General features: G+C 34.7%; 1 protein-coding gene across 1 annotated transcript in view; it reads left to right on the top strand.

The window, feature by feature from the left end:
• Positions 1–2756: 2756 nt before the first annotated feature.
• LOC125674017 (major vault protein-like) overlaps positions 2757–21806 on the top strand; it is a 23812-nt gene continuing 4762 nt past the window's right edge. The window contains exons 1-19 of the mRNA XM_048910985.2: positions 2757–2919; positions 6183–6316; positions 7632–7695; positions 8044–8271; positions 9122–9213; positions 9990–10059; positions 12372–12466; positions 12599–12665; positions 13638–13779; positions 14400–14504; positions 14928–15015; positions 15422–15482; positions 15738–15832; positions 16591–16669; positions 16803–16956; positions 19070–19149; positions 19869–19928; positions 20054–20135; positions 20415–20557. Of these exons, the coding sequence (XP_048766942.2) occupies positions 2869–2919; positions 6183–6316; positions 7632–7695; positions 8044–8271; positions 9122–9213; positions 9990–10059; positions 12372–12466; positions 12599–12665; positions 13638–13779; positions 14400–14504; positions 14928–15015; positions 15422–15482; positions 15738–15832; positions 16591–16669; positions 16803–16956; positions 19070–19149; positions 19869–19928; positions 20054–20135; positions 20415–20557 (1890 nt within the window). The 5' untranslated portion in view covers positions 2757–2868. The remainder of the gene's footprint in view (positions 2920–6182; positions 6317–7631; positions 7696–8043; positions 8272–9121; positions 9214–9989; positions 10060–12371; positions 12467–12598; positions 12666–13637; positions 13780–14399; positions 14505–14927; positions 15016–15421; positions 15483–15737; positions 15833–16590; positions 16670–16802; positions 16957–19069; positions 19150–19868; positions 19929–20053; positions 20136–20414; positions 20558–21806) is intronic.

Genomic DNA, 21806 nt, shown 5'->3' on the forward strand with positions numbered 1-21806 from the left:
ATATTTTGGGGAAGGATACGTTAACTTTGATTACTTCAATCGTATTAAACAACACGTACCACATGCTGGCGAGACACTTTTTTCTGCAAAGACACTTTTTTTTCTGGCGAGACACTTTTTTCTGACGAGACACTTTTTTCTGGCGAGACACTTTTTTCTGGCGAGACACTTTTTTTCTGGTGAGACACTTTTTTCTGGCGAGACACTTTTTTTCTGGTGAGACACTTTTTTCTGGCGAGACACTTTTTTTCTGGCGAGACACTAAAGCCGTATCCTTAACACCACTGGAAATACATGTACAATTATATATCTATAGGGCCAGTGTTGATAACATACTTTCTCGCAGTGTTAAAAGTCAACTTCTGGAAGTATTTGGGTATGTGTCTACACTAAAACATTTATGTAGTCTTTCTACAATAGTAAATATAATTAAATGTTGCATCCGTTAGCTACTGAAAAATAAACTCTGGATGACCAAAATTGGAGGTTTAACGTGAGTCCAAATCAATTTTGAAAAAAAGCCATAATTATTATATAACAATTAAATCCTAAATGTGGATTTTGAAAAACGTCTAAGAACTTTTAGGAAAATTTGAAAATGGAAAAAAAGGAATTGTTATCGCTACATATTAAAGTTATTAGAGAGTAGACAAAAATGCGAAGTTTTGATGATTTTAAAGGGAAACAGGGACAAGAAATGCCGCGTAGGCAAGAGTTTTAGCTTTGCACATGAGCATTATTTGACTTCATGTGTTGCTACGACATAGAATTCATCATTTATTTAGATCAGGTTTGTAAATGGAATGGTTAGAATGAAAGAGTGTGTAATTTAGTTCAAACGAAAGTTGGAAGCTTCGAAAGAATGGGGATCCAATTTTGTAGCTGCATAACTGTAACTCTCTGGAAAAAAAATATTGCTACAGATTCACCCTTTTTTTATTTATTATCTAAAACATTTTAATAAAAAATATATGGGGATATTTGCTCACATCTAGACGTTATTCTGTAAGTATTGAAATGAACCAGGATTCGAAATTAGCTGGCTTCCTAACATGGCTACGTCATCAACGATCGAAATCATTAAAAGATGTGAGTTTTCGGGTCGTATGGGACTTTAATGATGAGTATTTGAAGGTATGTTTGGACACAAACATAGTAGGAAAATAAGTTAGAATTTTTTTAGATATTACATTTATGAGACGGCAATGCAAGAATACAGCGATATACATGTAAGACCTCAACAGTGCGCATTTTTGTGCGCCGAAAATCGAAGGTTTTTATAGGGGTGGATCTGTAGCTCTCTGATCCGTCCCAATATTTTGTCAGAGAGCTATGTACAGTGTGTAGCTACCAATTTTGGTGCTGTGAGTAGTATAGGGTGATCTTTTTACCCGATACTACTGCTGTGAAACGATTAGTAGCGATGAATTAGGGCCTTTTGGATATGACCATGAAACCACATGTGGAGCGCCAAATTAACATAAACTCAAAAAATTTAAGTTATTCTTAATCATTTGAGGTTAGTTCATTTTGATGCGCGCATCGGTTCAATTAGAGATATCTTCAAATAATTAATGATATCTTAAAATCTAAATAATTGAATTGTTGATAGCGTTTCATTATTCTGCTGAATTGACATGTGCTATAATTCAATTGTTGCTCTCTTCAAATGAATTGATGATACACATGTATCAACCATATTGAAATGTCCCGTTTGACAATTGGTTTGAAGAGAGTAATGATTCATTTAATGCGTGCATTAATTTAATTAATTCTCGCAATAATTAAATCATTGTCCTCTTTGAACAGTTGAATCAACGAAGTCATTAGCGCGCAATAATTCTGAGAGAGAAAACATCAATGATAATAAGCTTGAATGTTACAAATGATGTCCATTTTAAGATAGTACTTCCAATCTTGAACGTTGCTGAGTTGAGATGCACAGGCACCTGAAGTATGGCCAATCTCTGTATAGCTTACAAAAAGGGTGAAACTATTACATAAATTGAAAGAGAGGTGTGATGGACGGGGAATCCACACATTTTAGAGAAATTATCTCCGTAAGAAAATATCAAAAAGGGGTGGGGTGGAGTTAATTATTATCCATATTTCAGGTGCCTGTGGTGATGCGGTGGCGGATTTATGGGGGGCGCAGCCCCCCCCCCCCCCCCCCCCCCCCCCATCCCCAAACTTTTCAAATTTAAGGTAAATCGTGATCTCTTGTTTCGAAAATCGTACTAAACGATAAAAGAAGCAATAATTTATTTCACTCTCGGATAAATAAATGACAAAATCTTTTGATTTATTGATTTAATTTTATTGGGAAAACTTACATTTTTTTTTCCAAAACCCTTAAAATTTGCGTCATGTTATCAATTTCAACTTATCAAAACTTACAGAAAATAGTTAAATTACCTACACGGGAGACATATTTCAAGCCCTATAAAATCTGTAAATTCCAGGAGCTTCACTGAAGGGGTTTTGCCTCCTGTCCCCCTCCCCCCCCTCCCCCCCCCCCCCCCCCCCCCCCCATCCCCCGCCAGAACTTTGCCCTGGACCCATGCACTCACGGCATTGGGGTCGGGACTGTCTTGAAAGGCGGTCCCCCAGCCTTATAAAGTTGTGCCCCCTAACCGCAATTCCTGGATCCGCCTTGTGATATGTTGTGACGTCCCCCACCCTTGTTGTTACTTTTTTTAAATTGCGAAATCCCTGATCCGCCAATATATATTTCTTCATGTTTACCGTTCTTGGTTAAGAACGGCAACTCTAACATATTTCCGGTAATATGTCAAGTGGTGCAAGCGGTTGACAAGCGACTGGGTGAGACATAATCATTGCGAAAGGAGGAAAACACAAGCAAGAATCATGTCAATTCTTGGTTTGAAACCGCTACAGTTTGTGCATATTTTGGATTTGGTAAGACTGTTTATATACTGAAATGAGAATTCTTTTTTTAAATTGTTTGTACACTTACGGCGACTGAATGTAACGGCTGACATGACACGGCATTGCCGAAGGGAAATTCAATGTAAGCCATAACTATGCTGTACATTCTAATGTCAGTCTCTAAGTTTCCAGATATTTATCATGCTAAGTTTCATGTTGAAAATTTAATCCTCTAAACGTACGTTTTTCAAGGACGTAACGATAGCAGGAAACCCCGAGCTTTGTACATTACTGTTGTTGGTAATCGCTAAAAATAACCACGGTTTGGAAATTTTTATTGTTGAAGAATAGTTTACTGATTACAAAGTATGAAGATGATACGAATAATATTGCAGAGTTGTAAAGACACCCCCCCCCCCCAAAAAAAAAATTCTAAAAAATTATCACAAAGATCTTTTCCTCAAATTACTCTAGATCTATGATTAATTAGAAACATCCACTTTTTATAATTATTTTCATAAACTTATCTAGATTCAATATCTAAGGTTACTTTTACACCATTAAAGGGGCATGGTAGTTTGGGCATGATTTGAGCTAAAAAAAAAATATTTTTCGATTTTTAATGTTTAGAATGCTTAAAGGACACAACTCATGTTTCTAAACTTTTTCATTTTTTCAGCAAAATTAATTTTTTTTATGCCTAAAACTACTTTCAATGTGTTTTAAATGAAATATTTTGCGTAGTTTTCGAGTTTGAAAGCGATGAAATTCAAATCTTGCGATATGCATATTTTCTTTCGCTAGTTTCCGTGCCATTATGTGTGACGTCATATGCGCCCTCAGGTTTGAAAACATCTATTAGCCATTTCATAAACAGATTAGATTTAATCGACAAAAAACCAATTATCACGTTAACGGCTTGTAAATAATAATGCATTGAGATGTTTTGTGCCGTGCTCGGGTGTACTAGTTGTCGGTAGAAAGGATTTAGACTGAGTATTTTTCAGTTTTTCGAAGGATGGTACGAGAAAAAAGACGTGGATAAGTTTTTTGTTGGAACAAGAACTTTGCCTTAAAAAACACACCCAGTCGCCTGTTCAAAAACCGCTTGGACAGAGATCCTGATAAACTGCGAGAAAATGGATATATCGAAGCTATAAGCACTGGTAGGCCTATAGCATACATTCTGTTTTGCTCTTCAAATTCAATACACACTCGGATCAACTGACCTTCACCTTGTAACAACATATATCGACGATACGATGTAACTTTTACCTACTGGTAGCTTTACAAAAAAAATTAAAGATACAAAATAATTGAACTTTTAATTATACAAATAATAGAATATAGTATTTCCTAACGTTAAATTGAATTATAAAAATTATTTCCTTATTGAACTCGTAGCATCTTGAGTGCGTCCGTATAACTTCGTGCTCCCACTTCGTAATTCCTAAAGACGTGCAGATCACAATTCAAAAATAGTAATAAGATTGCTTTATCAAAATAAAATAATGTTATTACCACTTTAAATTTGATTATTTTTATTGATTTGTGTGTGTGTTGTTTTTTCTTTCTTTCCGAAATGCACTCGTGACAATACCTTGGCATAGGGCCTAGTTGTCAACAATTTAACGTATCATAATTTGTCTAATCCAAAAATAAATAATGATTGCAGTGTTGATTTTAGAAAAACAGCGCCAATTACAGATGTATAAAGGAATAACATCATCAAACAGTTTGTAGACAGCGACCCATATAAACATTATTTACTCACAATATTGCCGATTTCATACACGCTTTACTCGCTATATTTGGGTATTTACATCGTTATATGTGTGCACTGGTGGCGAAAACATATAAAACTCGGAAAATTTGTCAATATCGATTTAAATGTTGCCCATGGTAAATAAATTAGGCCCCTAAAAGTTGAGTTTTTAATAATATCTCGCAGTACTTTCACAATCCGAAGGGCGCATGTGACGTCACTGTACCACATGACTACCTACCTAATTAACTAGACTTTTTGAAATCGGGGCTTAGATTTAAGTCTGTATTGTGGTTAATTATCGCAAAATTTCGGCGAACGAACTATTAGAATTAATTACTATAAGCATAAAGAAGACGAAATGCATGTAATGTTGTATACTTTGAAAACATGAGATGTGTCCTTTAACTAAGATATTTTTAATGCTCAGCTAAAATTTGAATGTCAGTTGTCGAAGTACATGGGAGATAAAGAGCTCACGATTATATTGTTATTCTTAAAAAAACATTTTCACGAGGAGTCTATGAAACAAAGTTTATAATTATGGAGGGAAAAGGTATTGTTAAAAACTATCTCGATCCTAACTCGAGGTTTTCATTCCACTCTTACAAGATTATAAGGAAATTCAATGCTAAAAGTTGATGAAGAAAGTTTCATTAGTCATACATAGTCATATTTCTGAAATTATTGGTAAAAGTTTTAAAATCCATTAATAGAATATATGCCCAAATGTTTTGTAATAGATATTTTAGATTTCATAAAGAAATTATTAAAAATAATTTCTGAAAGATTATTCAAACAAAGAATATTTTTAGGTCACCTGACCAGGTGAGTAAATTCAGGTGACCTATTGCCATTGGTTGTTGTCCGTTGTCGTGCGTTAACAATTGAACATTTTTTTAACTTCATGATAACTACTATTCCAATTCTTTTCAAATTTGGTATATGAAACATCTTTGGGACAAGGGGGCATAAATTGTAAATTTCAGGACTCTTGCAGCCCTAGGATTGACCAACAATCATCTCCTCTACAAGCCCACATGTGTAAGGTGGAGAGGGCTAAATTTCCAGTTTACTGTTTACGTAATGGGGGACTAATAGTATTTATGTGTAAAACACTTAATTAACATCTTGCTATTGATGCTAAATTGAAACTAAATTGATATTTTAAGAAAGAGCAGATAGTTCTTTACCTAAGTTATAAATTTGATGATTCCTGGGTAGGAGTTTTCCAGTATCAGGCAGGGGCCTCTTGTTCAATGAGATGTATAGCATAAGATGTGAATTTAAATCAGTTTGTGCATTTTTTGTAAATTTACTGAAAAACAAGGGACTGTGAGATAACATGAGACATAAGGAACTATATGTCTCTGAATAATCATACAGAAATTAACCAAATCTCTGTTCGTTATATCATGTCTCTGAATCGGTGAGTTCTGTAAAAAGCTATGTTGTACTCATGACTACATGTTCACTACAGATTTTCACGATACGTTTAAAATTACGCTATATGATATTTCATGTTTAGAATTCCAACATCACCAGACTAGAGGTTGGCCCCCAGACCGTGCCAGTGAAAGGAAATGAGAGACTGGTTACCCAGCCCCTGTCCATGGTCATTGTGAAGCCCGGCTGTTTCTGTGTTATAAAGGATCCCTGCAGGTCAGACCTCAATGATGCATGAGTTTTATTGGTGTATATTTACACTTCTTTTTCTTGAAATAATTTTAAGTATTTTGCTTTTATTTTGATATCCTGTGAATGGATTATACATATGCAGTAATATAGGGTTTTTTTATAGATATATAGGGGTTCCCTATGATATTGTTTATAGGGGCTCCTTTAGGTATTGTAGAGTTCCCTATAGATATTTTATATAGGGTTTCCTTTAGATATTGTATACATGCCTTGCTAGTTTCTTTGCAAAACTTTTATTCAGTGAAAATTTCTAATATTTGTGACTGTCTTTGTAGTGTTCCCAAACATATAACATACATACCAAGATATACAAATTCCAAGATCTTAGAACAATCTGTGCATGCATGCATACAACTATTATGCCCCCCCCCCCCTCACTTCTCCCTTGAAAAAAGTGGCATATCAGTTTACACCTGTTGGTTGGTATGTCAATTGGTCGGTATGCCAAGTGTTGTCTGCTAAATATCTTTAAAAAGAATCCTTTGCTTAACAGACTTCAAACTTGTCCTACTGATTTTCCATAAAGAGTAGATGACCCCTTTTGAGTTTGATTAAGTTAAAGGTCAAATGTTAAGGATCAAACTGGACATAGTAAGATATTGTCTGCTCAATATCTTGAGAACCACTTGCTTGACAGACTTCAAGTTTGACACACTAATTTCCTCTAGAAAGTAGATATCCTGTATTGATTTTGGGGTCATATTGGGTCAAAGGTCAAGAGTCAAAGTGAACAGAGTAAGATATTGTCTGCTTAATATCTTGAGAAACCTTTACTCAGCTATTGCTTGACAGACATCAAACTTGGTACACTGGTACATCCTTAGGAGTGGCTTACCCTTATTGAATTTGAGGTCACAAGGTCAAACAGGCGAAGAGTAGATTAACTTTTCTGGACATAAGAAAATATTACCTTCTCAATGTCTTGTGGAAAGTTTGCAGGACAGATATACAGTCGTTTGCCTAGTTCCAGATCACATTTTCATTAACGATTGCTAGCGGTATAATCCACGAAGATACTGTAGGTTTTAATCATACTCTGAATGTAAAACAAACTCTTTGCCTGATGGAGATCAAACATAGTTTTGTGGTTGACCCAAACTTAGTCTAGTAGAGATACATCTGTAATCCATATTTTTTACTATCATTAGTCATTGTGAATGAAAGTTGATTCTTTTCAATGTTGCAATACAGGGAACATATATGTTTCTAAAACATTTTTTGTTAAAGTGAGTGACACTGATGCAGTATTTTTAACATTCAGATATTTCTCCATTTCTAGTAATTATGTACCAGGGGAGGCTGCTGAGCTGAGAATTGGAGAAACTGCTGTCAAGTTTACCACAGTAAGATGATTAATCAAGTGTATAAATAGTTATCTCCAAACATGGACCAGCATAATACATGTATTATAAGAAATCAGAAAGAGAGAAAACGGTTTTAAAATGGCTGAAATGCATGGATCAGTCTGTATCATATGTATTACTTACAACATAATACAATCAACATGATTAGTCCACTAATTGATGATGCTTGTATTTGATGATTTTGGTTTTATGGGATGGATCAAGAGAGGATGGAAAACACGACCCTGTAATGGTGGTTTGTTCCCAGTGCTCTGTGTGCTCGTTTTCTGTCCAGCTAAATTGTTTTATTTTTGAATGAGGTTTCATTTTAAATTGCTCTGTATTTAGGACTCCCCTTTCCCACTGTATCCAGGAGAGACTCTCCTTCACGCCCCCGATTTCCTGAAGGGTAGGCCGGACTATAGCATTGCCATCAAACCACTTCCTGTCATTCATGCCAACCATGCAATCCGATTGGTTGCTAATGTAGACTTTGAAGATGCCCATGGGAAGCACAAGGCAGGGGAGAAATGGCAGCTAGAGGGACCATTAACTTACAGACCACAGCCTGAGGCGGTATGAACATCTAGGGTGTCATTACACCGATTATTCTACAATTTATTTCATTTTTAGACTGTTAATATATTTTTGCACAAAGAGGAGTTGGCATAACTAAGAAATCAATGTGAAAGTGTAAAGATGTAAGTAGGGCTGAAACAATACGCCCCCTTCACAATACGATACGTATTGCAATACTTATGCCATGATTGAATATTTTTAATATGATACATTTTACAGAAGAAACCAATAATAACTTTGAAGGAAAGTTTAATTATGAACATTCACAGTCACAATTTTAAAAGCAAAGGGTAAGTTGCCTGTTGGCTCTGTAATTTAAACTGACTAACTTCATTTTTGCATTTGTCAAACTCTAGGCTAACAACAGTGTGACCATTAGTCCCTCTTGCATATCAAAATAATAAGTATAAGTCAAGCCCAATGTATTTTACCACTCCCGATTTTAAAAAACGTATCGAACCGAAGATCGAGGCAATGAATCGAACATTGAATCGAGCATTTATATTGAACAGGATCAATATTTCAGTGAATCGTTTCAGCCCTAGATGTATATACAATTTTATTTTGTATTCAGTAAAATTGAAATTGAGACGTAATTCTATGATTAATCAATGAAATATCACAAATGTAGATGTGAATTAGAGTACATGTAACTAAAATATTTTTTTAATAAATGCCTCTCCATTAAATGTTCTAATATTCTTCATGATTCAGTTCCCAAAGATAGTTTCAAACTATAAGACATTATGTTTTAAATATCATACAATCTGCATGCATTCTTTGAGATTTTCATAAACTATTATTAATACCAGTATTTCTACAAACATTTTATTCTGTTGTATTGCAGGAAGTTGAAGACATAATCAACCCGGTGGTAATTAAACAGGGGGAATCTTTAAAACTAAAGGCACTTCAGGACCTTACAGACCGATTCGGAAGGTAGGTTTATTGCTAGTGAGAGCCAGAACTCATTTTAAGTGAAGCCTCTGATCAGAATTTGCCTGGCGTCCATCTAACTTCCCTATTTTTATGTCCATTGTGTATATCTGTATTTTTTACTTCATTTCAAAACTTCATCAAGAATGAAGTACTGTTCACAATTGTTTTCTGATAAACACTGGTCAGGGTAGATCCTAGTTCCCAGCTGAGTGTGGAGGGGAAACGATTAAAGTTAATGTTTACATTTAGTCCAAAGTGTAACTATTGAAGATGTCTGTGTGCATCAGCCTGATGTATGTTTATTACACTGAGTAAATATTGTATCTAGCGTGCTTCAGTTACTGTGAATACATTCAAGATTGTTCATTTTTTTGAATTTTTTTTTAAAAACTTCTTAAAAATTCAGGAGGCAATTTGAAAATGTAAAGGGATCCTTTAAATGATTTCTTGGGCAAAAAAGAAAAAGAAAATCAAGTTAAAGTTTGTATCATTATATTTTGTTGAAGTTGGTTAAGTACATAACTTGGGTAAGTAATGTGACTCGCAAGCTTTGTCTTCCATGTGTATGCACAAGATGAAGTACAAGTTTGAATAATCAATTGTGATTATAATGCAGGTCATCAGATAAGTTTTAGAAAGATTTTTTTATTACATTGACATATGTACTTAAGAATTATTGAAGAGGCCAGCGATTTGAAATCTATTGCAATTAGGCTTAGGAGATGAGTAGTCTGCTTTACTAGTTTAGTTTGACTGTATGCTTTTTTTTATTTAAGGAAACGTTTGACTGGAGAGGAATGGATGATAAACAAACCTGGAGCCTACCTCCCTGACGTTTATGAAGAGGTAAAACATGTGCAGAACAAATTCTGGAGTTGTTATTTCCTTCCTTCTCATTTAAACGTTCCCAGAATAGGCTCATTAACACATGTCAACTCCCTCTCCAGAATTCTTCTTCCTTGTATCTCTGTTGGTTTGAAGCAAAATTTGTTGTGTATCATTTTAACAGGGATTATTATGGTTATTGATAATCAAATTTAATTAAAATAAATTTTGTTTTAAACTTTATGGGTATTCCACAGACCTCTACATGTAACTGATAAGAAATTTCTACATACTGTAATTACCATTGTGAGACAGTTTTTTTTAGTGTATTAAAGAGGGTCGTACCTGAGATGTGGAGTAATGTAAATTTTTTGGGAAGTGTATTTTTAATTTCTACATTGAAGGAGAAATAGGAAACTAAAAAGAAAAACTGGAGTCACAATGCTTGTTATTAAACTACAATGTTCGAAACACGACCTTTTTGCACTTAAAATTGACTCAAGATTTATTCAATTATTCTTGATTTGTCTGTTGGTGTCAACACAACATAAGCAACACTAATCAATTATTGCATAAAATAGATACAATGCATCATAAGGGCCTCCATGGCCGAGTGGTTAGAGCATCTTGTTCAAAATCACACGGCCTCTCACCTGTCGGCGCAGGTTCGAATCCCGCTCATGCCGGTAAGTGAGAAAGTTTCCCAGTTTACTTTCGGAAGGTCGGTGGTCTCTTCCCAGGTACATTGTATCTGGGTTCTCTCTTATAAAAACTGGGCGCCACCAGATAACTGAAAAATTGTTGAGTGTGGCGGAAAACATTAACCAATCAATCAATGCATCATAATCATGTCTTTAAACACTACAGATTAAAAAAAAGGTTTAATACTAGTATTGAAAATAGATAATGACTTTTTTGCACTTGATATGTGAAAAAAATTCATGATATCAAATTTGAGAGTTTAAAAGGACATAGCAGTAATGTCAATTTCTAAAATTTCACATAGTTTTAAGGTCTTGTCTTAAAGTTTAAAATGGAACTAAAAAAAAGTGGGGGTTAGTGATCAAAGTTTTAAATTATTGGCAAAAAGACTGAATTTTTATACAAAATTTCGAGTAAATTTAAAGTTTCTTAAGAATTGGTGTTCTGTTTGAACAATTTTTCATATATCAACCATATTCATAAATTACAGCATTAACTTCTTGTATCATAGACTATAAAACTGAAATACTGAAATTTTCTCTAAGCTAAATCGATCTTTACCTTCCCTGAAAAATTCATGAAAATCCCTCCATTATCAAGTAAGAAAAAAAAAATGGAGAAAAAGAAACTGAAGAATCTTCTGTTAAAGATGGAAGACCTTAATTACACGTATTGGCGTATAAAAATAGAAGATTTATTGGATGAAACAGAAACTGTAATATCACACAGATTTAGAACTTTTTGATTAATCAATCCTTCCGCCACAAAACACAGTCCATGCCGAACCCTTTCAAAATTTTAATTGACACAAAATTTTCAACTTGATAAAGTTCAATAATAGATGTGTAATACGTTTGCACCAATGGGATCAGTATTGAACCAGTAAATTACTTAGTTGTAACATCCTGCACAGTTGTGCTCAAAAGCTCAGGAGCTAACTTCCTTAAGACAGTCATGTAAGATTTCTGTATCTTACACTGCTATGACATCATTGATTATGACATCATATATTTTCTATGATTTACATTTTGTGGTAAAGTGAATTTGATCATTGTGTATTCTTTTTTTTTCAACTTGATGTAGCTTTCTGGGTGATAGTTTTGGTAATTTGGTAATTTTAGTTTTCACTTGGAGTGTAAACCATATTCGGGTATGCTCTTTCTGCCAGTCTAATTACTGTTTGCATTTAAGTTCAAGTGAGGATTTTGAAAACTTTGAATTTTGTCAAAAGCTCCTGAATTTTAAATACATTGTCAGAGCTGACAGTGCTGTGAATAAAATGTGGTGAAAATAATCCTTCATTATTTACTCATGTGGGATAGGGAAACTCCACCTCTGGAACAAGATTAGCCTCGTCGTAGACTGCTAGTCTTGTGCCCTTGGGGGAATTTCTCAATATCACACTTGTACTAATAATAATGAAGGACTCTATAATATTTAATCTTTCCATCCCATGTAATCACTTTAAATGTACAATGTACATTTTAAAAGAAGTCATTTTTTTTTTTAAATTATTGATGTCAAACGGCATAAACTTATGAAAGCTTTTTATCCCATTCCCCACAAGTACTTAACTTTAGAATTTCATTTGACACTGATCTGTTGATCACGCTCCTTGCAATGTACTGTAGGTAGTTTCTGTGGAGAAATGCTGGACTTTGACACCAAATAACGGAATCGTCCTGCGGGCCTTACAGACATTGGTGGACGGCCATGGAGTTAAGAGGTGCAATAGAATATATAAGCTCTGCTGGTAAACAGAATGTGACATTATATGTATACCTGTGTGTTGAGTTAACACTTTTGGTTATATGTATACCTGTGTGTTTGGTTAACACTCTTTGATATGTTTCTGCAGACTGGCAGGAGAGCAGTGGCTACTGACCGGTGCAGAAGCTGATCATTACTTCCCAGAAATTGGTGTGGTAAGTGGCCCCTCCTGTAGTATCAGAAATCAGCTTGGCAAGGAGTCTGTCATGCAGTATCAGAAATCGGTGTGGTAAGTGGCCCCTTCTGTAGTATCAGAAATCAGCGTGGTAAGTGGCCCCTCCTGCAGTATCGGAAATCAGTGTGGTAAGTGGCCCCTCCTGCAGTACGTCCCAGAAATCGGTGTGGTAAGTGGTCTGTCATGTAGTATGTCCCAGAAATTGTGGAATATTTATGCCTCTGGCATTGAATGGCTGGGAATTTGTGGTGTTGCCCCTTTCTGGTTGGCCAACCAGCTATCAAAGTTAGATTTTATTGCCATGCTTGCTGAATTTTATGTGCCTATGTAGGCATATTATTGAATTACAGACAAATAGTATGTTTTGTTTCAATTGACCAACTTTCAGCAGAGTCATTGCTTTGAAAATTTCCTACACATAGATGTTGACCTAGTTAAACTTTGTCTTTGTTAAAGGTCAATCAAGGTTAAATAGTTGGTGGGAAAGTTAATTTGTTAATATCAGTGTTAAAGGTTTGTTAATTGTTAACTATGCCTATTAATGGCTTACTACATTATATCTTTGTTAAAGTTATGTGCCCTTGACTGTTGAAGGTTACTCATGCCCATACCTGTGTTAAAGTTAACTATGTCTGCATGAACGATTAACTATGTCTTTCTTAAAGATTGACCAAGTTTATGTAAAAATAATGAAATGTCTGGCCATGTCTTTGTGAAAAGTTAGTCATGTCTATGTTAAATATTAGCCATATCTTTGGAAAATGTCTGTCATCTGAATGTTAAAGGATACCCATTTCTCTGTTGAAGGTTTAAAATAAATGAGTTTTATTGCTATTGTGTAAACATTATTTTTGCTTCTTGTTTCTCCACAATACAACCGTAAAGACACGCCACCATTCTGTGCGTAATATTTCTTTGGTGTATAATCGTGCATCGTTATCATGTTTAACAGGAAGTGGTATCTAAGGAAAACATTAAGGTCCTGTGGAAGGGCCAGTACTGTGTTATTCAAGACGTGGTGGACAAGCATGGCAAGCCTCAGCTAGCAAAGCGAGAACTTAGGGTGGGGCCGTGCAGTTTCTTCTTACATCCAGGTAAAAGCTGTGAATGTACATATGTATATATTGAGCTACCCAATGAATGAAAACTGACAATCGGTGAGTGAAACCGTATATATATTGATTCAGAACTATTCACTAAAACCGAGTGTAGTTTCACTGGTTAATAAAAAATCTCTAAAGTTTGTAAGATGAACCCTCTTGCACTATGTACTATTATTGAATTATATTTGTGTATATCTTACTCAAATACTCTCTCAATAAAGCATTAGAATATATTTGTACATGGATGCAATACATACACAGTAATTACTGTTTATTTGACCCGACAACTTGGTAACTTTGTGTAGGATTGTATTCGATCAGGTGACTTATCACATATAACTTTGTGTAGGGCTGTATTTGACTATATGACATCACATGTAACTTTGTGTAGGGCTGTATTTGATTAGGTGACTTATCACATATAACTTTGTGTAGGGCTGTATTTGATTAGGTGACTTATCACATATAACTTTGGGTGGGATTGTATTCGATCAGGTGACTTATCACATGTAACTTTGTGTAGGGCTGTATTTGACTTTATGACTTATCACATGTAACTTTGTGTAGGGCTGTATTTGACTTTATGACTTACCACATGTAACTTTGTGTAGGGGAGAAGCTGGAGAATGGAAAAGTTCAGAATGTCCACATCCTGGGACAAGATGATGCCATTGTCCTTCAAGCAGAGGAGGAATACAAAGACCTCATGTTTAAAGGTAACATTGTAAACGCTTGTGATTATTTATACTGTCATTATGTAGTGTAAGAATAGAACTCGTTTCCAAAAATCTGACTGGGTTGAAGAGGTGTGTCAGGTTTAGCATAAAAAATTCAGTTTCTTTTGTTTATTGTCATGAAACAAGTACAATGTAGATACAATACAAGCAAAAAAGATTTAATGGATGAAACTTTAGCACTAGTTAAAAATTGATTGTATTGAATTTGTACATGCAGTTTATAGACTTTCCATAGTCTTATTCAATCCCATCTGGTGAGCTCTGTTGTATTCTAACAACACTTGTTTATTTGTTAATTGAATGCATTCAATGCTGAGTGAACTAGTACAGTTGATGTTGCATGATAAGTTTTTCTATTGATCAATAAGAATAATATACATGATAAAGATGTTACCCTTACAGGTAAACGACGGAGCCCAGGAGATGTGTGGATGTTGAGGGGACCTCTGGAGTACATACCTCCTATAGAGGTCCGGGTGGTCAAAATTAGGTGAGTCACTTTTACCTAGGACTCTATTTATGTTTGAGGTCCGGGTGGTCAACTTTAGGTGAGTCACTTTTACCTAGCACTCTATATTTATGTTTGAGGTCCGGGTGGTGAAAATAAGGCGAGTCGTGATCTAGACTCCTACATCCATGTGGTGGCATCCTGTTTTGCGATCAGGGTGATCAAAATGATGTTAACGTTGATTTGTTTTTAAAAAAAAAATGTTTGAAATTCAGATCCTTGATAATTTTCTAAATACTGGGGTAACGGTAGTAAAACTGGTACAGTACAAAATTACCGTAACTCTTGATAAGTGGATAAAGTTGTGGTGGTTTATCGGTCACACAACAGTCACTATGTGCAGTGTACAGTACTGTATAGTCTTTTTATGCATCTGTTGAATTTGTAGATCTAAGATTCCTCTGAGCAAGAATGAAGGACTGTACATCAAAGACATGCAGACAGGAAAGGTATGGCATCCAAGTACTATAAATTAATCACTGTCAGTTAAATTACTCACTATGTCAGTTAAATCTACCATTATTAAAAAATAGTATATGTATCACCATGTAATGATTTTGCCTTGACACTGGTGTTTGTTGCTCAGATCCCAGGTTTGAGTAAAAATGGATTGGGTTAGAGAATAGAATGGTTATAGTACCCAGTTTATTTTTTTTATGCGACATACATGTACAATTAGCTTGTAATTTTGTTAATTTATGCAGGTGCGAGCAGAAATGGGCCCGCAGTCCTACATGCTGACAGCTTTTGAGGAGCTGTGGGAGAAAGACCTACCTGGAATTACAGAAGAGCTGCTTAAGTAGGTCATCTCTGTGTAATGTCATGTCCACTTTGAGCTGCTTAAGTAGGTCATCTTTGTGTAATGCCCTGTCCACTTTGTTCAAGCTGTCCGTCAATGAACAGTTCTTTAGGAAAGTCTATTGTCTCTTTGGAGGTTTTTTGTCCCCATGGAGATCTTTCACATAAATGGAGAAGTCACCATGTGTTAGTAAAGTGCCACAAATATGAACCTTATGCTCAGCGCTCTGTTTAGCTGTAAATAAACCTTATGCTCAGCGCTCTGTTTAGCAGTAAATGTTCTTGATCGTCTCAGTGCCTATAGTGACAGAGGACTTTGTTCTTGAAGTCCCACTTCTTTCTCTTGCAAAGGAACATTCCCTTCATTTTGAAAAGCCTAATTGAGCATGATTAGATGTTAGATGAAAGAAATTGAATAACATTGAACATAACAATACACAATATGCAGCTGGCACAGCTAGGGCTCCAACCCACAACCTTTTCATCAGAGTTCAAATACTCTACCAATTGGGCTACCATTACTCAATGACCAAATTGTAGTAACCCGCCCCACGGAGTTCTGTGTGAATTCAATGTGTTGAACAGCATGCAGTGCCTTTGACTACTGGAGATTACACATTATAGTAGTGAAAACGTCTTAAATATACGTGTATGTACATGTATAAGAGAAAATCCATGTTGGAGGATGGAAATTGATGTAATAATTGAAGTGCCTGTCATCTTACGTACATGTATGTTTGTTATTTGTTTCATTTAAAGACAAGGAGGTGGTGCAGGGACAGCGGACATTAGAAAGATGGCTTACTTTGAGCAGTCGATTGATCCCAAAGTGCTGGCGGTAAATGTCTTCAATGTTGTGCTGTTTTTCGATGAGGCGTGCAATTTCGATAGAGTGAAATTGAACATTCCTACATGTAAATCTATTATTTACTGCACTATGTGTCATAGCATTCATTGATTCGGAATTTAAGGGAAGAGACAAGACGCGGCTTGTGACCTACCGTTGCCCCGGTAACACTGCAGTGCAGGTGTATAATTACCTGGAAAGGACAGCCAGGGTGGTGTTTGGTCCTGATCTTGTCATCCTGGGACCACATGAGAACTTCAATGTCCTCAGTCTTAGTGGTAAATAACCTCTTCATCTTAGATTATTTTTCAGACAAAGTCTATTTTATACAAAATAGAAGTTGAACTTTATTTTATGTTGAATTCAGACACAGCTTGTACACCGAAATGTCTAATGCTTCTCATGATAGTTTTATCCTCAGAGTTTTAGCTAATAAATACAGAATCTAAAATTTGAAGTATCAGTAATGTGTTTAGAGAAATAAAGTTACACTTATTCTTTTGCACATAAACTAAATTGTATATTTGTCTTTTAATACTGAAAATAAAGCTATGCAAGGTAGAATATTAATTTTACATTTTCACCTTTTTCTCTCTACAATGAGCAGTTGCGTGCATAAGAATATTAATGCAGTTGCTCTTGTTGTAACCACGATTGTCGTTTTTATCGTAGGCATACAGCTCCATTCAGCTCTCCAATATCTATTTGATACCAAACTGTATATCTTCTTAATACATCTATATATACAATTGTAAAAACAAATTCATTTAGAAAACTTACATGAATTTAACCAAAATCAATTTCTTTTAATTATACATCATATCTATTACAGGGAATAAAAATTCTCGTGAAAACAATCTTTAATGACATAAAGCGTAAAGATACAACTATCGCAGACTTTCAAAAGAACGATAACTCTTCCATTATCTGGAATTACCTCTCCCCGTGGAAAAATTAATAAATGCTTATAAATAAACCTTAATTTGTTATATATTTTGCCAAATTAATTTAATAGATGATTATTATAATTGACAAGTAGATATAATGATATGAAATAAATATTTGCCCAAGGTCATATCTGGGTATTTGTTGCTTAGATCAACTGCTGCTGAATTACTGCTAAACTGATAAACTTATGAACAGACAGGGTGTTCTTTTACAATATAAGTATCATGCAAACATTTGAGAGATGCAATGGATTCACATGGGGGTTGGGGGTTATGAGGGGAAATGCAAAATGAACTACCTAGTGTAATGAATGAATTGAAAGAAAAGCAAATATAAATTAAAAGTAGCCCAAAGTTAAACCCTGGTATTTGTAACTGACCATATGCTTGCATGCTACAGAGTAACTGCTAAATGTAAACACACAGAAGTTCTCTGGAAACCATCATGGTGTACTGCCACATATATATTATTACTACAGTAACTTGATCAGAAGAGTCGGATCACGTTGAGTTGACAGGTGCAGATCATCAGATCACACGAGACGCGAAGTGTCCAGTTTGATCTGATGAGCCGTGCCTGTCAACGAGATGTAATCCAACACTTCTGATCAAGTTACTGTAGTAATGATAAATTTATTATATACCCTCTTATACATTTTAAATCAACATTTAAGATAAGAAATGTAATCCAAATTATCAAAAACAGACATACACAGTGAAATTGTATTTTGTGTACGCAGTTTTGTTTGTGACATGGTCGATATTTCCACAAAAAAACGTTGCGTTGATGCATTGTGACGTCATCAGTTTCAGAGGATACTGATACGGAATCAGAAAACCACAGTGTGGTGATCCAGAAAACCGGATCACACACTGTGAAATCCACAGTATCAACGAACGAAACATTGATGGGTATATAATAAATAAACATACCGAATGTTCCTGACACTCTCATTATCATGTACATGTACAGTGTATTAGTAAGTACTGCAACTTAGTGTAAACTTGAAATAGCTGGTACTGCAACTTAAACGTAGATTTGAAAAAGTCAGTATTAAACATAGACTTGAAATAGTTGGTACTGCAACTTAGTGTAGACTTCAAGAATAATTATATAATAGTACTTGTGTTGGGAGATACTGTGCTGTATATTTAATGGAAGGTGGACTCAATGGGAAAACCAAACTGTATAAGTAATAAATAGTTTATACAGTGTACATGGGTTTATGAACTGCAATTGCTAATCTGTTGGCATGTTTTGTGTGAGTGTTAACATGTATCATATGAAATAGTATACATGACAATTAACATATACGGCAATTGCAGATCATAACACCATACTCATTGAAAAATGTCATTTATTTCTTAAATGTTCACAAATGCATTGTGCCAAAGTGGCAGGGTATGAAGAATATTAGAAAACTTTTCTACCTTTTTCTTTCAGCTGGTAAACCAAAGAAATCGAATTCGATGAAGTCTCTCTGTCTGATGCTGGGACCTGACTTCATTACCGATATATTAGAGGTATGTATATGGGCCTGCCATACATTATCTGTAATGTTATTCTAGATATCATCTGTAATGTTATTCTAGACATGCTGAATGGTACACGGTCATACATCATCTGTAATGTTATTCTAGACATGCTGAATGATACACGGTCATATATCATCTGTAATGTTATTCTAGACATGCTGAATGGTACACGGTCATATATCATCTGTAATGTTATTCTAGACATGCTGAATGGTACACGATTATACGCATAATCCTGCAGGATACACAAGCGATTAAATCTGTTTCATGGACAATTTTACATGATACTTGTCACTGACCCATAATGCAGATGTCAATCTTTATACATTTCTACATGAGAGAATAACAGGTGTAATTTTGTTTCAACCACTCATACTGTAAACACTTAATGATCACCTTTGTACAGATTGTTAACTGATCTCCAGCATGAGTTTAAAGTTAATCCTCATTTTAGAGTTAGATTTCCATGGTTTTCACATATTGTGCTTCATCACACCAACCAATAATCCAATATTAGGTTCGTGGATAGTACGATAAAATCATTGATTGACTCCACTGACATGCTGTATTTGTATATTACACAAACACATGATAGGTGTGCGCAGATCAACCCTACATGTATATTAACACAGTAGTCTATAGGTAGTGTGCAAAGTCTGGTGAGATTTTACAGTTGCTTTTCACTGTGCATTATCTCTTTCCTGCAGGTTGAAACTTCAGATCATGCACGTTTAAGGATTCAAGTGGCTTTCAACAACCATTTCGAGGTACAATTTTAAGGTTATACTCTGTACTTGTATCTAATATTAGTACTGATCTCGCAGTTAAACTGGAACGACAAATCGACCCAAAAAAGCATTTGAAGGGAAAGATAATAATTTTATATTTTCAGTATAACATAGATAGCTCAGAGGAAGAAAAGTGCAAACTATTTTCGGTGCCAGATTTTATTGGGTTTGCTTGTAAACAAATGGGTATGTACTTCCAACTTGTTTTATGATGATAATGATACTTCATCAGAGCAACTGAAAATAATTCAACATTATACAATTCTTTATGATATGCCACTCAAAGGGAGACAAATCCTTTTCTTTTTACAATTATTTAGAGGTGCAGCTTTGTAATGTAAACTATTAAAGATTTTTTTATGTAAATTATTCTATAGATTTTAAAAAAAGAAAATGTAAACTATTTATAGATGTGTTTTTATGTAAACTATTTATAGATGTGGTTTTTGTGTAAACTATTTGTAGGTGCTCGTATCAGAGCTGCTGTGGCACAGGTCAGTTTTGATGATTTCCACAGACATTCCAACCAGGTGCTCATCACGGCAGTGTTCGGCGTGGATGCTGAAGGACAAATTAATACTGAAGTCAGGTTCTCGGAAAACAATCTGGTACTAATCCTTTTCCTAATTTACCAAAGCTATTGTTGATATCAAGAAATTATTTGCCAATATTCAATTTAATTAGTTCATCTGAATCAAATGCTAAAGAGTTGGGTTTTATGTTTTATCAGAGTATGTTTGATGTTTGTTAGAGCATGAATCGGTGAAAGGATAATTCATCAGGTGTTTTTTTTCACTGTGTTGGAAATAAGATATTGAAAACAGCAGGATCTTGTGCTGTGTGTGCTGTGTGCCGTGAGCTCAGAATGAAACAAGAACAAATATAGGAATGACAGATATTATAATTTTATTGATAATGAATCCTTTATCAAAGAAACCAAAGCAAAGAATCTGATTCAGAGCTGTAGGAAAAAAATGTTAACACCCCTTCCCACCCCAAAAGCAAACAAACAAAGCTTGCATTTTTCAGTTTTGTTTCTTGTTTAGATTTTGAAGTCCCATTCAAGAATTGTAATCACTCATACAGTGCATAAGAATATCAGCAGCTGTAATTGAAGTACCACACATTTTGATGTATGCATAGCATTCAAGGTCTAGTAATGATGGGTCTTTAAAATTTTAACATGTAGTATGAGTTTTGAAAAAGTATTCTAGGCTTGCATATACATGTATATATTGAAGTATTCTAGGCTTGCATATACATGTATATATTGAAGTATTCTAGGCTTGCATATACATGTATATATTGAAGTATTCTAGGCTTGCATATACATGTATATATTGAAGTATTCTAGGCTTACATATACATGTATATATTGAAGTATTCTAGGCTTACATATACATGTATATAGTGAAGTATTCTAGGCTTACATATACCTGTATATATTGAAGTATTCTAGGCTTGCATATACATGTATATATTGAAGTATTCTAGGCTTGCATATACCTGTATATATTGAAGTATTCTAGGCTTGCATATACCTGTATATATTGAAGTATTCTAGGCTTACATATACATGTATATATTGAAGTATTCTAGGCTTGCATATACATGTATATATTGAAGTATTCTAGGCTTGCATATACCTGTATATATTGAAGTATTCTAGGCTTGCATATACCTGTATATATTGAAGTATTCTAGGCTTACATATACCTGTATATATTGAAGTATTCTAGGCTTACATATACATGTATATATTGAACTTACAGATCCTGGTATGTGGCTTACATAGCAACAAAATTCAGCTTTACATTGAGTAAATAATATTCATTTGATTTTATTGTTGTTTTGTTA

The sequence above is a fragment of the Ostrea edulis genome, chromosome 3 (genome assembly GCF_947568905.1).
Source record: "Ostrea edulis chromosome 3, xbOstEdul1.1, whole genome shotgun sequence".
In the NCBI taxonomy this organism is placed as follows: Eukaryota; Metazoa; Mollusca; class Bivalvia; order Ostreida; family Ostreidae; genus Ostrea; species Ostrea edulis.